This window comes from Urocitellus parryii, chromosome 1 (assembly GCF_045843805.1).
Source record: "Urocitellus parryii isolate mUroPar1 chromosome 1, mUroPar1.hap1, whole genome shotgun sequence".
In the NCBI taxonomy this organism is placed as follows: domain Eukaryota; kingdom Metazoa; phylum Chordata; class Mammalia; order Rodentia; family Sciuridae; genus Urocitellus; species Urocitellus parryii.
In genome coordinates, this window is record NC_135531.1 from 189,328,961 (window position 1) to 189,344,467 (window position 15,507).

Here is a 15,507-nt window from a genome sequence, read left to right on the forward strand (position 1 = left end):
TTTTATAGGTTTGGTGAAGGAATGTAGGTGGGAAGGGTTTGGGACAAAGGAGTAATCTGGTCATTTCCGAGTCAAGTTTGCTGTTCATTAACATTTCTTTGGGATGAGCTACCTCCAAATCTGTTGGGGGCTGTATCCTGGGCTTCATTAACATTTCTTTGGGATGGGCTGTCTTCAAGTCTGTTGGGGGATGTTCATTAACATTTCTTCCAGGTGGACTTTGGCTTAGGGCCTTTTCGGAACTTTATTAACACTCCATGAGTTGTCCTGTTTTCCCTGAGTCATTCCCAGCATGGCCTCCATTTTAGATTTCACTCGGTATTAGACCCGATTTACCTAACTACACTGACTACCTAACTTTAAATCTGGCTTCACCACCACCCACATCCCCGACTCCCCAGTCCTGGTGGGCTCCTCTGTACACATCCTGGGAATCCTTGGACCCAGGTGACAATGCCCATTTCTGCCTCAGGGCTCTGAAGACTAACTTTTAACCTTAGATTTTGCCTCCAGGCAGACTTTTAACAATTGCCACTTTTATTTTGAGTCATATAAGATCATGCATAAAAGCACAAAGAATGTTTTTCTTTTCTTTTTTTTTTTTTAAATCTTTGTTTCATATTTGTGCATTACACTTTTTTTTTAAGAGAGAGTGAGAGAGGAGAGAGAGAGAGAATTTTTAATATTTATTTTTTTTAGTTCTCGGCGGACACAACATCTTTGTTGGTATGTGGTGCTGAGGATCGAACCCGGGCCGCTCGCATGCCAGGCGAGCGCGCTACCGCTTGAGCCACATCCCCAGCCCGTTTTTATTTTCTAGTATTTATATTATTAACATCATCATAAAATATTTATTTATATACAAATATATAGATATAACTATCACCCATCACCCAGGAGTGACAACTGTCTCTTTGCCCATCTTACTTTCTAATTAAAATATAGAAAATGTTACAGATGAACTTTGTACCTTTCCTTCATTCCTCCAAGCCGGATTCCCACCCTGGCCTCAATCAGTAACTTGAAGAAAATTTTGCTTTAGTTTTTATTTTCAGTCAGATACTGTTGAATAGGTGATCCATTCACATTTAAAATTCAATAGGTAGAAAAGGAAAAAATATCTTTCCATTCTCTGCATATTAATGCTTCCAGATAAATGAGACCAGGAACAGGAGGGGGGCAGGTGGGCAGGCTGTACTCAGTAATCCCCAGCAGTGTGGATCGACCCTGCTGTTACTAGGCTGCGGCCTTCAATTGTGTTTTCTTTGCAGCAATTTGATCTTTAGTGATCCTTTCATGTATTACACCATTATTAAGATTAGGTTCATTAGAGAAGGATAGAAACCCCAAGAGACACTGGCTTCAACAAGGTACATGGTTACTTCTCTTGTACACAGATAAAGTCTTAAAGTAGGCAGTCCAAAGCTGTTAGGGTGTTTTTACAATCTTCTGGGACCTATATTGTTGCTCTACTATCCTCAATTCATGCTTTCTACTTCTTGGTCCAATATGGATGCTTAAGCACCAGACATCACATCCTCAGTCTAGCCATTAGGTAGGAGGAAAGAAGAAAAAAGGCCAGCTACTTCTCTTTCAGGATTGTTTCCTTAAGAACCAAGTGACATTTCCTCTGATACTCTGTTGGTCATAGAAGGGTGGTATAATAGTGGTCCACTTTGCGCTTTGAATATAGCCTTTGCTGCTTGGCCACTGTGAAATGAAGTAATTCAGACTTTGGGGATGGCACCAGAGGATCTAAGAAATGACTCAAATTAGCAAGTGAATTACATCTCCAGACTGGGAACACTTGGAATGTAGCCTTGAAATCACCTCTTTAAAAGCCCCTGTTTCGGTGATGGGCAGAATCACAGACTCTGGGGTAAGAGTCCCCTGTGTTTCTCCCTTGTTGACAAAGCAATAAACATTCTTTTTCCTTTTCTCCAAAACCTCATCTTCATGATTGGATTGGCTTTGGGGACAAGGACCGAGCTTTCAGGAATGGGGGTGAACCACATCTCATTGTAAGGGAGACTGGGAAGTAGAGGCTGGCCCACTGGTCTGTGGAGGTTCTACGCCTAGGAGGCACAGAAAACAGGTTCTGCTGCAAGGCCCCAGCTTCTAATCCAGTCAAAAGGAACAGGGACAGCCAGCTGAAAATAGGCAGGTACCCCTCAGGCAGCTTGCCGCAGTGCCTCTGGACATCCTCTGGAAACACAGGTTCAGACTGTGGGGCGGACTGCTTCCTAAATAAGACTGAGCAAGTCCCACAGGCGGGTCCTTTGTTAGGCCCAGTTCAAGCCCTTTTTCTGAGCCAAGCGCCCCTCCAAGCTCTTCCTGCCCCCCCACCCCACCCCAAGGCTTTGTCATACCACACCATTCCCTGGAGAGGGGACTGTGGAAACACCAAGCCCCTGTCATTCAGCATCTCAGGAACAATATTGCCTGAAGTGCCCCGGGCTGGCTTAGGGCTTGGGGAAGGGCGGGCTCCGTTGGGAACAAAGAAGCTTTGCTGAGCTGGAAGCCAGAGGCCCACAGCCGACTCCCTGGAGTTTCGGCCTCTGGGTCTTGAATGCCTGGCTTTTTGTTTGAAAAAGAAAAGTGTTTTTGCAAAGTCCCCAGGCTGCCTCTCACATAGAAATCAGGGCTCCGAGGAGCCAGAGGGAGGGGGAGGCCAGGGAACAGGGAGGACTGGGGGAAGCTGCCAAGGTGCTGGGAGCTGTGGGGACTTGGGGCAGCGAGGGAGGGAGACACGTGGTCCCTGCTGGGGCGGAGGCAGTAGGAACAGGTGGAGGGGCTGAGAGCTGCCAGTCTGGAAGCAGTGGAACGGAGGGGTCATGTGACAGGGGGATCCTGTGTCCTGGAGTTAGAAACCTGTGCTGAGGTGGGGACTCAGCCGAGCCTTGGAGGGGGCAGATGGCCCCAAGGAGGGCTCTCTGTGCCTTGCTTGAGCCAACAGGGGAGACCCCTGAGTTCCATCTGTCCTGGGCACCCCATGGAGACAGGGAGTGGCACCCTGGCCAAGGCCCTGACAAGGTGGCCGGGGGACCCTGTGTGGGTAACTTGTCACTGTTAGGGGTTGAGTGTGCCTTCACCCAGAGTGAAGGGGAAGCAGGGATGGAGAGGGGACCCTAAGAGACTGGTTCAAACCAGCAGAGACATCACTAGACCGGACACAGTTTGAAAAAATGTAAATCATCCTTCAGGGAATGTGAGGGGTTTCTTTAAAAAGGGGAAATTTAGAGCAAATCTGGGCAGTGCTGTGTGTCTAGACCCTCCTCAGCCTGGGCCAGGAACCCTGCTCCCACCAGAGGGCCTGGGGCGCTGGGCTGGGCTGGGCTGGGAGTGGGCTGGTCTGGACTGTTAGACAAGAAGCTGGAGTGAGCAGAGACCCAGGGGGCAACATAGCAGGCTCTGTGCTAGAAGATAGGACAGAGACCCACCCAGCCCTGGAGGGCAGGAAAAAGGATGATGGATCAGGCAGGGTGGGTGGAGGGTGATGGGTGGGAAATTCTCAGCAATTTGGGGAGGAAAAAAAGGGGTGGCGGGGAGCTGAGTATGGTGGTGCCTGCTGTAATCCCAGGGATTTGGGAAGCTGAGGCAGGAGGATTGCAAGTTTGAGGCTAGTTTCAGCAACTTGGTGAGACTGTCTCTCAAGATAAATAGAAGGGTTGGGGGTGTAGCTCCGCCCAGCGTGTGGGAGGTCCTGGGTTCCATGCCCAGAACTGCAGGAAAAGGAATCCAGGATGGTCCTCAGGTAGGAGGGACTGGGGTCCACGTGGTTTTGCTGCGTGGTGGCCCAAGCCGTGGGTCTGATCCCATTGGTTCAGGTTAACACCAGGACTCTGCTTTTTAGTGAGCCCTCCTAGGGAGGGGACTGTCCCTCTGTCATCAGGGCTGGAGACTGTCTTCATCGCAGGAGTGGGCCCAGGGCGAAGAACTTGCCAGGCCCAGCTCCTCCACTGGACGTAAGGAGGCGGGATCCCCAGCAGCATTCCCAACTGACAGAGAGAAAATGCAGCCCGTCTGTCCGTGGTCCAGCTGGAATCCGGTCCTCCATGACAGAGCAATTCCTGAGAGGTCTCTGTCGATGCAGTGTGCTGGGGAGGGGAGCGAGACCAGGCTTTCCCACAAGAGTGGGCGTCCCCTTGCACCCCTGAGGTGAGGCCTCCGTGGGAAAAGCAGCCCTGTCACCCAGTGTCCTCCCAAGACCACCTGCCTATTCCCAGAGGGGACTTGGGGCTCCCATCCCTGTGAGGTTGGCCAGAGGCCAGGCTTTCCTCTATGCCCCTGTTAAGGGGAGCAGGGGTCCTAAGCTAGGCACCTGTGAGACCAGGCCTAGAAGGGGACAGTCAGGACCCAGCGTCTTCAAGAAAGAAAAGAGGCAGCAAGTGTGCAGAGGTGTCCCCGACTGAGAAGGGTGAGGACAAGCCAGGCCTGCTGGGGACTGAGAGAAGACAGCAGGATTGGGCTGGGTGACAGCCAGTCGTGGTGTGGGTTTGATGGTAGGCGAAGAGAGTTCTGCTTTTGTCTGAACCCAGAGATCTGGGGAGGAAGGAAAGATGTGGTTTCTCAACATTACTGGAGGGTGCAGGGGGCCGCCAGCAGGCGGGCCTGACCTCATCAGGAGCCGTACACCAGAAGTGATGAAGGCTGGGCTGGAGGTGACTGGAGCCCCTGGATCTGGCTTCAAAGTAGTCTTCAACTTGACACCGACAGAGGATGAAAAAAAAAACCTGTTTTTAGGAGAGCTATTTTCAGGACTGATTTCAACTCTGATCACAACACCAGCCCTACAGGGCTGAATGGAGCCACCAAAAAGCCACCCTTTCATCCTGGGTCCTCCGTAGCAAGAGCCCGGTGGAGGTCTGGTCCACAGTATCCCAAAGAAACCTCAAGTGAAGGGTTTAGGAGGGGCTGAAGCCCCTGGAGATCTCTGCACGTGGAGGCAGTTCCTTAGAGTGGCCGCTCCTTCCTTACTTGGACCCACGTGTTGGGGTCTGAGGCTGGGCTCTGAAGGGGCAGCTTCATCCTCCTCCTGTTCTGCTGGTGCCATGATTCTTCCAGAAAGGCCCGGTCTGCAGGTCTGCAGGAGGTGTTCACTTTTGTTTGTTTTGACTAAATTGCAGGCACAATAGGAAAGAGAGTCGACTAAATCAGACTTCACTTGCCTGTGTGCATAGATGATGGCTCGACCAGTGTCATTCTACATGATGGACAACCAGAGAATGAGAAGTCGTACTCCATATGTGTAATATGACACATGGGTAATATGCCAAAATGCATTCTACTGTCATGCCTAACTAGTAAGAAAGATCAAAATATATTAAAACAAAAATTGCAGGCACAAGCCCCCAGGTGACCAGCTCCTAGGGGCTCTGCTGAGAGCTGGCCTGGGCTCCCTGTGGCTCTTCTAACTCCTCTGCAGGCAGCCAGTGGGGAGCAAGCAGGTGTATCCCTGCCCCGGCAGAACAGAGAAATAAAACTAGCACCAGAGTGTTCACCCGGAGAACCACCTCCCCTGCCTGACATTCAGGCCCAAGATGTTAACCAAATCCAATCATGAGGAAATGAGAACTGACTTAGTCAAAAATATCAATATTAAAAGAAATAATGCTGGGCACGGTGGTGCAGGCCTATCACCCCAGGGACTCTGGATGAAGGAGATGAGGGGAGTCATTAGCTGCACTGTGAGGTCCTGGGGTTCCAAAGACCTTCTGAAGACATCTTTGGGACAAGACGAAACTCTGGTTATAGATCATTACATAACGATATATCAATATTAAGTTTTGGGGATGTGATAAATGGGGTTGAGTTCTGTAGCCCGATATCGTTCTTAGGGGATAGGTGTGGGAGCATCTAGGACTGAAGTATTCTGATGAGCACAGTCTGTTTTCAAATGTTTCATGTGAGTGTGCACATGTGTGCATGCCAGAGACAAATGGGAGTGTGAGCACAGAGTAAAAAAAATGTGACAGCACACTACCTGCAGGCTTGCTGTGGTTGGATACGGTTGCTTGTGTTGAACTCAAGCCCAACTGTGACGTGTCCGAGGGTGGGAACTGCATCTGACCATAGAGGCCACAGGTGGGGCCTTTGGCGGTGAGTGGGATTAGACAAAGTCTAATCAGGGTGGAGTCTAAGTTCCACTCCTGCTGGCTTTATAGAGACAACAGAGGACACACAGATTTCCTCTCCTGCTGTGTGATGCCCCGTGCCACAAGGCAGGAAGGACTGTGCCTGTGAGGCCATCATTAGATGCTGTCCCTTGACCTTGGACTGGAACTATGAGCCCAAATTAAACCTTCATTCCTTTGTAACTCACGCAGTCTGTGGTGTTGTGTTATTGGCAACATAAAAGGAACCAATACGGAGCTTCCTAGTGTCTATGTTCGACTCTTTTGAAGTCTTTCCAAATAAAAGTTGAAAAGAAGTCATTGCCAATGTAACCAAATGGCATCACCGTCCCTGTCAGCCTTCTTCTGTCATCTTTCCAAACACTGTAATAAATGATTAATGCACTGTTCCTCTCTGTGGTAAGGACAGTCACAGTTTTTACGCTGGGCACCTCTCACTCCATGTTACTGCTCTCCCTGGGCCCTCTGCACCCACAGACCGCCTGTGCTCAGGGATGCTATTTTAATCACGACTGCTCTGCCACCACAGACCACAGCACACAGCCTTCCTTTTCAGAATTTATTTCATCTGCTAACATTCATTCTCAACCTAGACAAAAACAATTAGATGATTATGACTTGCCTTTCCATTATCAACTCATTTTTTTTGTATGAATAACCAAAAGATTTCTTCTCAACACTTTTTTTTTTTTAATAAGAAGCTATAAATAAATAAAGCTTTTAAACGCTCCTGGGTTCAAGTTAAACAGTTCCAGTTCCCAAAAAGTTCAGACATGTTGATTGGACAGTTCTGCTGTCCCTGGTGCCCCCTCCAGGAGGGGACATCTGCAGGTCTGTAGGGTGCTTGTGACCAAGTTGTTAGCTCACTGCCTGCTGGCTTCTGTCCTCTGAGTCCTGGGACATCTAGGTGCTGTGGGCACAAGGAAACTTTGCCCCCAAAGCAGGTGGCCTGAGTGGGAAGTGCTGGGTTGGACGGCCGAGGAACTGAGGGTCCCTCAGCCTGGTGGTGGCCTGAGAGGGGGCTATTTTCCCAATGCAGCAGATATTGAGAAGAGACCCATGCTTCCACGAGAGCTGGGACAGCGGGGAGTAAGTGAAAACATATTCCAATATGTACAAATCAGATCCTACACTCAGGCCCGCGCACACGGGAAGCACACCAAGGAGAGGCCATCTTGAGACTTGGGTACCCACTTCCTGTGGCCTGTGAAAGACTGCAGGGCTCCCCCAACAAACTCGTCCTCTCCCTCGGAGTATGCCCACCCCAGACAAGCATCAGAACTGATCCTTCCGCGTGGCTTGGCCTCTCTTTAAAACAGCCACCCTGCTGACTCACCTTGGTGCCCACCTCCTCAGTGTGGCCACTCACACGGGAGGTGGCTCTGGGCTGGATGATGCCCACCTAGAGCCTGTCTTGCCTTTGGACACCAAAAAGTCCCTTGCCCCCTGCCTGTGGCAACAGATGCCTTCATTCCATGGTGGGACAGCAAGGGTGGCCAAAAGAAACCCGGGGCAGGAAAGAGGTCCCTGTTCTGCTCCGGGGTCAGCCTGCAGCCTCTGGGCACATGCACATGCCCTCTGCAGAGCCAGAGTGCCTGACACTCAGGTGAGGACTCTCCTACGCCTCCTAGAATGAATGGGGGACAGGGCACGGGTCAAGTGTTCACAACATGGCTTCTAGTAGGGCCACTGGCTAGCCTGCGGGGCTGCTGGAAACAGGGCCTGGCCAGTCTTTGGGAGGAGCAGGGAAGTGCAGAGAGCCAGGGTCAGGAGGGCTGAGTATCTGGGTACCAGAGCTGTTTCTTCCAACCCTAGTTGAAAATCGGAATCTAATTTGGTTCATCCTGGCCATCCAGAACTACTATGGCCCCAGGGTACGGCTCACGGCAGCAGTGTGGTTTCGCCTTCCAGCCAATGGAAGCTTATTGTACTTTTATACTCAGGGTTGTAGGAGCAGTGGGATGTGAGCCCTTGACTAATTGCCCCAGTGATGGGGTTGGGGGCAGAGGGTCAGAAAGAACAGGGGTCGGGAGAGTTCTTAATGCCCATGCCCTTGCTGTCTGAGCCTGGTCAGCCTGGGTGGTCACCCCTAGAGACCAGGTTGGACTGAATTTTGACCATGGGCCAGAGAGAGAAGTGGGCTTCCTAGAGGCCACCAGTCTCCTCTGCCGCAGCTGGGGTGGCTTCTGACCATCAAGCAGCTATGGATGGCTGAACCTAGAGTTCCGGTCCTGAGGACACTTTAGACAGCTGCCTGGGTTCCCAGGGATACCCTTCTAGGACCTGGGGGTATCAGGGCCCTCAGAGGCCAAAAAGCTTCAGGTTGGTTGCTTGGAGTTGGTCTCTCGTCCTTACTGGCCTGGACAGAGGGCAAGAGAGTACAAGTGTGTGCATAGTTGGTGTGGGACTCATTCCTGGCACATCCTCACTCTGATGTCTCTCTTCTCCAAACTTCCTGCTGTTGTGACAGTGATGTGGGGGTGAGGAGAGCAGAGAGCCACCTACCCGGAAGCCCCATCATGTCCAACATGCCTGGGGCATCCTAGCACACCTTCTTCTGACCTACAGGGCTACACACGTTGTCAGGCCTCCAGACTGTGGCAAACAGCAAGACCCGCCCTGCCTGGCCCACCCTTTCCCCACTCCATTTTCCTCCAGGATGTATCTGCCTTCTGATAAACGGGTTTGGGATGCTTCCCTCAACAGTTTTGGGTGGGCCCTTCTGTGTGTGAGTCTGCGTCCCATTTCATCCCTGCCCCTGCGAGGCCTCCCCAGCGGCCGCCACCACTACCACTTCTCGATGATGTGGCTCATGTAGTCCTCGGTGGGCACTCGGCCTGGCTCCTCCGCGTCCTCCCGGGGCAGCGCCTCCTTGGCGCGATGCAACAGGCGCTCCTCGCGGCTTTTGAGGCGCTGCTCCCGGCGCTCCAGCTGCCGCTTGTACTGGTAGCGCTGCTGGAAAAGGTCCTTGGCATAGTCATAGAGCTGCATGTCGAGGTCGTTGAGCTCTTCGATGCGCCGGATGGTGTCCTCGTCCACCTCCACGCCGCCCGCCCGCGTGCTGTTGTACTGCATGAAGGGCCGGATGAACTTGAGGTTGAACGTCCGCTCGAACAGGTACTGGGTCTTGCGCTGGAACTCGGTCAGGCCGAAGAAGGCCATGCCGCGCAGGTTCTTCTTGGCGCTCTCCAGCAGCAGCTGGGCCCGCTTGCCCTCGGGGATGAAGGACAGGTTGTAGCAGCCCACCAGGCTCAGGTCCGCCAGCATGCGCACCTGGCGGTTGTTGGCCAGGTTGTACGGGCAGTCCATGAACTCCTGCAGCGTGCAGCCCGACCAGTCCGTGCCCTCGTAGCAAGGTGGCAGCTCCTCGGGCGTGGGCGTGCGCCCATCACACATGTGCAGCGATGTCTTCCACGTGGCCCCACGCTGCACGTGCCGCCACTCACTCAGGTAGCGCGACACGGGGTCTCGTAGCAGGGTGATGTAGTAGAACTTCCTGCAAGGAGAAGGAGACCAGGAGAAGAGTTAAGGTAAGACGGGTGATGAAGCGGGAGGGGAGGAGGCTGGAGCTGTGACTCTATGGGTCTCCACTGCAGGACTCCGGAGCAAGTAACTTCGTCCCCAACTGCTGCATTTAGCTGTCAGAATGCCATTTCTGAATGGGAAATCCCTGGACTCTGAGATGTGAAGGAACCCATCCGGGGAACAAAGGTACCAAGTGAGACCACCAAGGGGTGACCTGCAATGCCTGACCTCTGTGGCTAGGCTGTAGGCTGGGGGTTGTTCCCAGGAGCTCCTGACTATCCTCACACTTAGTTTTAGTGGCGTCTGAGGCTCCTTGCCTTCTTCCAGAACCCCGCTTCTCAACTCCACTTTCAACAAGAAGAGTGACAGTGCTCCTGTGTGTCTGGGAGCAGCAACGAGGAAACTGATTAAAAAAGCCTGGGGGAAAATGCTCCACTGCATTGGTCACTGAGGCAGTGACCATCATGAGATAGCCATGAGATAAGCCATTATGAGATGGCATTTGAGTGACAAGAAGGAAAAACCTGACAATAAATAGCTGGGCATGAATGTAGGGCTAAGCTAACTCCCAGCAGCTGCTTATGGGGTGTGAACGGGGACAGGTGTTTACGGTCTTCACCGGAAAGCTCAGCATGCACACACCCCATGACACCTCCATTCCTCTCTGAGGCAAACATCCCACAGAAATCTTGTCATGTGCAGCAGGAGGCATGGATAAGACTGTCCACAGCAGCACTGCTGGTGACTCCCCTAGACACCTACCCTACGGCATGGGCACATTAGTGGTGGCATATTCTGGAGGAATACTACTCAGCTGTTCACAACATGGGCAAACTGGAAGAATAAGATGTTGTAGGGAAAACAAGAAGACTTCACCAAGTATATGTTTATCAAGTTTCTCAGAATAAACAAAACCCAAGAAAAATTAGTGACACACATATATGAAAATTATCAAATTGTGAAAGATGACACATATGGAAAATTTAAGTCAGAGGCTAGTCCTGGTGTGTTCTGGGGGTAGGAGAGGCCAGGCACGGCACCAGGGGTGCTCATAGTGGCTCTGATCATGTCCCGATTCTGGAGGAGGGCAGTGGGGATACAGGTGTTTATTATGATTTATTTCTTACGTACATTGTGCAAGTTCTGTATGTACCAAACACGTCGTGACAAAAGATTTAAAGAAGGGAAGGAAGGCAGACAAGATAGATCCTGCAGGACAGTCCAAGAGGCTCCCGCTGCCTCACAGGGAAACTGGCCATCTTGCCAAAGCCAGAGCCTTGGTCTCACACAGCTTCCCAGGCCACTTTGTACCTTTGCTCCTGCTGCGTTCTCTCACCTCCAGTGCCCAGCCACCTCCACATCTCCAGCATGTCACCTCCCTGTCCCTTCTATGCCAACACTACTGCAGTGAGCCAGGAGGGGGAGGCTCCTGTGGGTTTCAGTGATGGGGGAATGTCTCCACTTAGGGATGGCGAGGGTGGCCAGTTGCCAGGTCAGCTGGGGCTGCCCTGTGGTTTGTTAACTAACTGCAGTAATGAGCCTGACTGCTCTGTGGCTTCTCCATGAAGGAAGCTCAGGTCTCACTGAGCCCTAGCATCCGGCTGGTGGTTGGTCTCGTCATCCAGAGGGACTTGGGGATGAAAACAGGAACAGCTCTGACCCCAGGGACTTCACTATTGCTAACCCAGAGGCAGGGGATCAGGGGACCCTGTTCAGTAGCAAATTATGCTCTTTCAGGGCGACAGGCCCCTGAAATCTTCTATGAGCACAGTGGTCCTCCCCTACATAGTACCCACAGCACACTGACCTCCACTGCAGGTGTCTGGATGCCTACTGTGTGCCCTTCTGGACTCTCAGCAGTCACCCTGCAGTGGGGCATGTACTGGTCACCCAAGGTTTAAGAGGTGGCCCTGCCTATACTTCTTCCTTTGAGCCTCCCTTGCAACTCTGGCTGCTTATAACCACCCTCCAGTCTGTGACAGGATGAGCTGTGGGCAGCACCTCTATAGTTGTGGGCATATTGTCCCTAGGCCTGTATGTGCCAGCCAGTCCTGGTAATTCTGGGACAGCTCATGCTGCCCAGGGCGATGGGGGAGAGACTGCTGAGAGTACCAAGTACCCACATCAGTCTGAGGGCTAGCTGGCCTTGGCCACAGGGCAGGATGGGCCTAGGTGGGCTGCATAGGAAGGGATCCATCCACCTAGGAGGGGCCAGGAGCACTGGGAAGCGGAAATGGCTGTGCTGTCAGTATTTGGCCTCCAACCCTTTAGTTGGCCATGAATTCATATCTGGGCAGCTCACTGCTGTCACATGGGAACTGGTGGACTGTTGGCCAGTGGGTTCTGGGATTGGATACATTGTGGGGCTGACATGGGGTGAAGTAGTAGCCCCTGTCCTGGCATGTAGGTGGCCCGTGGGAAGGCAGGTTCTAAACCTCCACAGTAATGCTTGACAAAGGACATGAAGTAGCAATGCCTCTGGCCCTTGATGACAGCAGCCAGTACTTGGGTGTCTGCTTAGGGAGGGCAGGCATTTCTCCTGTTCCGCAGCGGGGTGTCCCAAGGCTGAGAGGTGGGGTATGTTGGCTTTCCAGTACCATTTTCAAGTGCTCTGGTTTGGGTGGAGTAGGACCAGAAGAGAAAGGGAGGTGGCGATCCCTGGGGCTGTGGGCACCAATCTCGAATGTGGGGGGACAGGGGGGCTTCTCAGAGGAAGCCTTACAGTGGGGGCGTGGCCTTGTCTCAAGAAGGAAGTGCAGTGGAGGTTGGAGGCTCAGGCAAAGCCAGGCTAAGGAGGGTCTTGCCTATTTTATAGAAAAAATAAGCTCAAATGGGTAATGGCCCAGAATGCAAAATTCACACGGAATTCAAAGATAAAGCATGAGACCTCAAAGAACTTCTGCCCTGTGGAGTATTTCTCATCTGTGTGGAAAGCAGCTTCTCCTGACAGCCCACGGGATTTATCGCTGGGATCATGCACTCTGGCATTTAATTATGGCTGTTCTAATGCATTCCTTGACCTTCAGCTGTTCTGACATTTTTGTGGGCACTGGTTTAAAGTGCCCTACAATCATGTAAGATCCTGGTGGGTAAGGAGGACGTTTTCTTCTTGAGTCTGTTAAATAAGAATTATAGGAGGTGGCTGTTTTGGACAAGACTCCTACACTGGCCCAATGGACCACACTAAAAACCAAAATGGAGTGACTCACGCTAAAATTCCGTATCACCAAACACAAGCTTAGTTGTCAAACTTAGCTGATGATTTGGAGAAATTAGGAGACAGCAACAAACGAATTTCCCCAACAGGCCAGTTTCAATGGGCAGGATAACAAAAGTTCTCTTTGCCTTAATTAATCCTTACAAAAAAAAAAAAAAAAAACCCAAAAACCTAACCTGATATTAACCAGTCAGTTATTTCCCCTTCATTAGTCTGTCTCCTTGCCCCTGCCTTACAAGGAAAGTAACTTTAAAATGACCAACTGCTGGGACGAGGATTGTGGCTCAGTGGTAGAGCGCTTGCCTAGCACGAGTGGGACCTGGATTCGGGTTTGATCCTCAGCACCACATAAAAATAAAGGCATTGTGTTGTGTCCATCTACACCTAAAAGATAAATATTTTTTTTTTAAAAAATGACCAACTGCTCTTTGATTCTGCTTTCTTCAGACTTTTCTCTCTATAAAACCAACCTCCTCTGCTCAGATCATTGGCTCACTCATTCTATTTTATGGAATGAAGTGCTGCTTCATTTTAGAATCATAAATCGAGTTAATTGAGATGTTTAGTTTAAATTAGCTTCAATCTGGTCTTTTGACAGTTGTGAAACTGCTAGGGCTCCAATGAGGACTGGATCAAGATGATTCTAGCACCACTAGACTTTATAAGTGATGGGGAAACTGGGTTCAGTGCCAAATGACCCCAGGCCAGAGCAGGCAGCTTTGCTGATAACCCCCCCCCCCCCAAAAAAAAAAAAAAAACCCTCTGAGATGTCATAAATTACAAAGGCTGGAGGAGGATGGCAAAGAAGAGAGAAAAAGAACTTAGTTAATTGGCTGAAAGAGGAGGGCCAAACCAACAAGACTGTTTTCAAATTTCTGACTTAAATCTCAGGACCAGGCACCACCATGCCTCATTTACATATAAACCTTTGGGACTATTAATATCAATACAGAAGCAATAAGTAGACTTATTTATGGACTGTGCACCTATCTCAAAACTTTCCCTTATTAACATAATCCTGTCCCTCTTATCTACAGCCAACTAGGTTCAATGTGAACAATTTATGTTCTCCTTCCCTCAATTTTCACTATGACAATACTCTTGGCTCTTAGGTCCGGGGAGGTACTTCTAACTGCTACTGAACTTTGCTGCTGGTGGCTATGGGATCTTGTCCCAAGACCGGTCCTTTCCTGGGTAGCATCTGAAACAGCTCAGTAAACCCTTTTATTTCACAGATCCCTTAGTCTCAAGAGTTTTAGTGAAGGGATGGGGGGTGTGTGTGGCAGTATAGCTTAGAGTCATGCCTAGCATGCATGAGACCCTAGGTTCCATTCCCAGCACTGGCTTAAAAAAGAAAAAAATAAATGGTTTTAGTTAAACACTGGGCACAGCAGTGACTGGAGGTGACTTCATTTTCCCTCCTCTGCCCGAGAGGATTGGTTTGACACAATTGATGCCTGCATCTACCATTCCTGACTCTTCCTTGGAAGCCCAGGACTCCAACCAGACACAAGACCTTAAATCTGGCTCAGGAGACACAGTGGTACACACCTGTAGTCCCAGCTACCTGAGTGGCTAAGGTGAGAGGGTTGCTTGAGCCCAGGAGTTTGAGGCCTGCCTCGGCAACACAGCAAGAACAATATCAAAAGACCATGAATCTGGCTCAAGGCATGTGGAAAGTCCAGAGTTGGGGGTGCTGGTGGCTTGGTGAGGGCCTTGCACAGTAATTCCACCTGGAAAGAAGGGGTGAGGTATAGCCACATCAGGAGCATGTTTCCTACAGTGCTCTGTTCCAGGGAGACATGGAAATACAGGAGGAAGATGAATGAACACACACCATGGACTCTCCTGCAGCCCACAATAGAAATGCCTGCATCTACCAGAGCAGTGATAACTTCACTGTGGTCACAATTTTGTAAAAATTATATATGTTCAGGAAAAAAAAAAAAAAAACAAAACAAAAAACAAACCCACCACCCAGGATGGTAATGGACTACTCAATGGCTGCTTCAGGATTGGGAGGTTGGGATCGTCTCCCAACACTGTATTATAAACATTTTCAAGCTTACAATAAAGTTGAAAGTTCAGTGAAAATCTATCAACTCAAATGGGTGACTTTAGCATTTTCTTTATGTATTTCTGCACTGTCTGCAACTATAAATTATATGTTGAGCATCCCTAACTGGAAATTCAAAATCTGAAATGCTCCAAAACTTGAAGAAACTAAGAGTACCGCATGATACCACAGATGAAAAACCTGACCTCTGTCAAAACCCAGGCACACTAAAAATGTTCTATACAATTAACCTCCAAGCTATGTGTGTCAGATGCATATGAAACAAATGAATTTACTCTTTATATATGTACAAACATTCCAAAATCTGAAAGAATCTGGAATCTAAAACACTTGTGGTCTCAAGCATAAAGAATGTTCAGTCTGTATATAAATAACTGAAGTAAGCTGGGTGCAGCGGTGCACACCTATAAACCTAAGAACTCAGGGAACTAGTAGGACAGGAGTATCCCAGTGTGGCCAACTTGGTGAGACCCTGTCTCAAAAAAAAAAAAAAAAAAAAAAAAGAAAAAGAAAAAGAAAAAGAAAAAAAGGGATGGGTGTCACAGTGCAAAAGG

At 50.2% G+C, this 15,507-nt stretch overlaps 1 protein-coding gene across 1 annotated transcript in view; it reads right to left on the bottom strand.

Moving 5' to 3' along the window:
- Positions 1-6,687: 6,687 nt before the first annotated feature.
- The window catches only part of Hs6st1 (heparan sulfate 6-O-sulfotransferase 1), a 47,079-nt gene continuing 38,259 nt past the window's right edge, over positions 6,688-15,507 (bottom strand). The window contains exon 2 of the mRNA XM_026388565.2: positions 6,688-9,630. Coding sequence (XP_026244350.1) covers positions 8,922-9,630 — 709 coding nt within the window. The 3' untranslated portion in view covers positions 6,688-8,921. The remainder of the gene's footprint in view (positions 9,631-15,507) is intronic.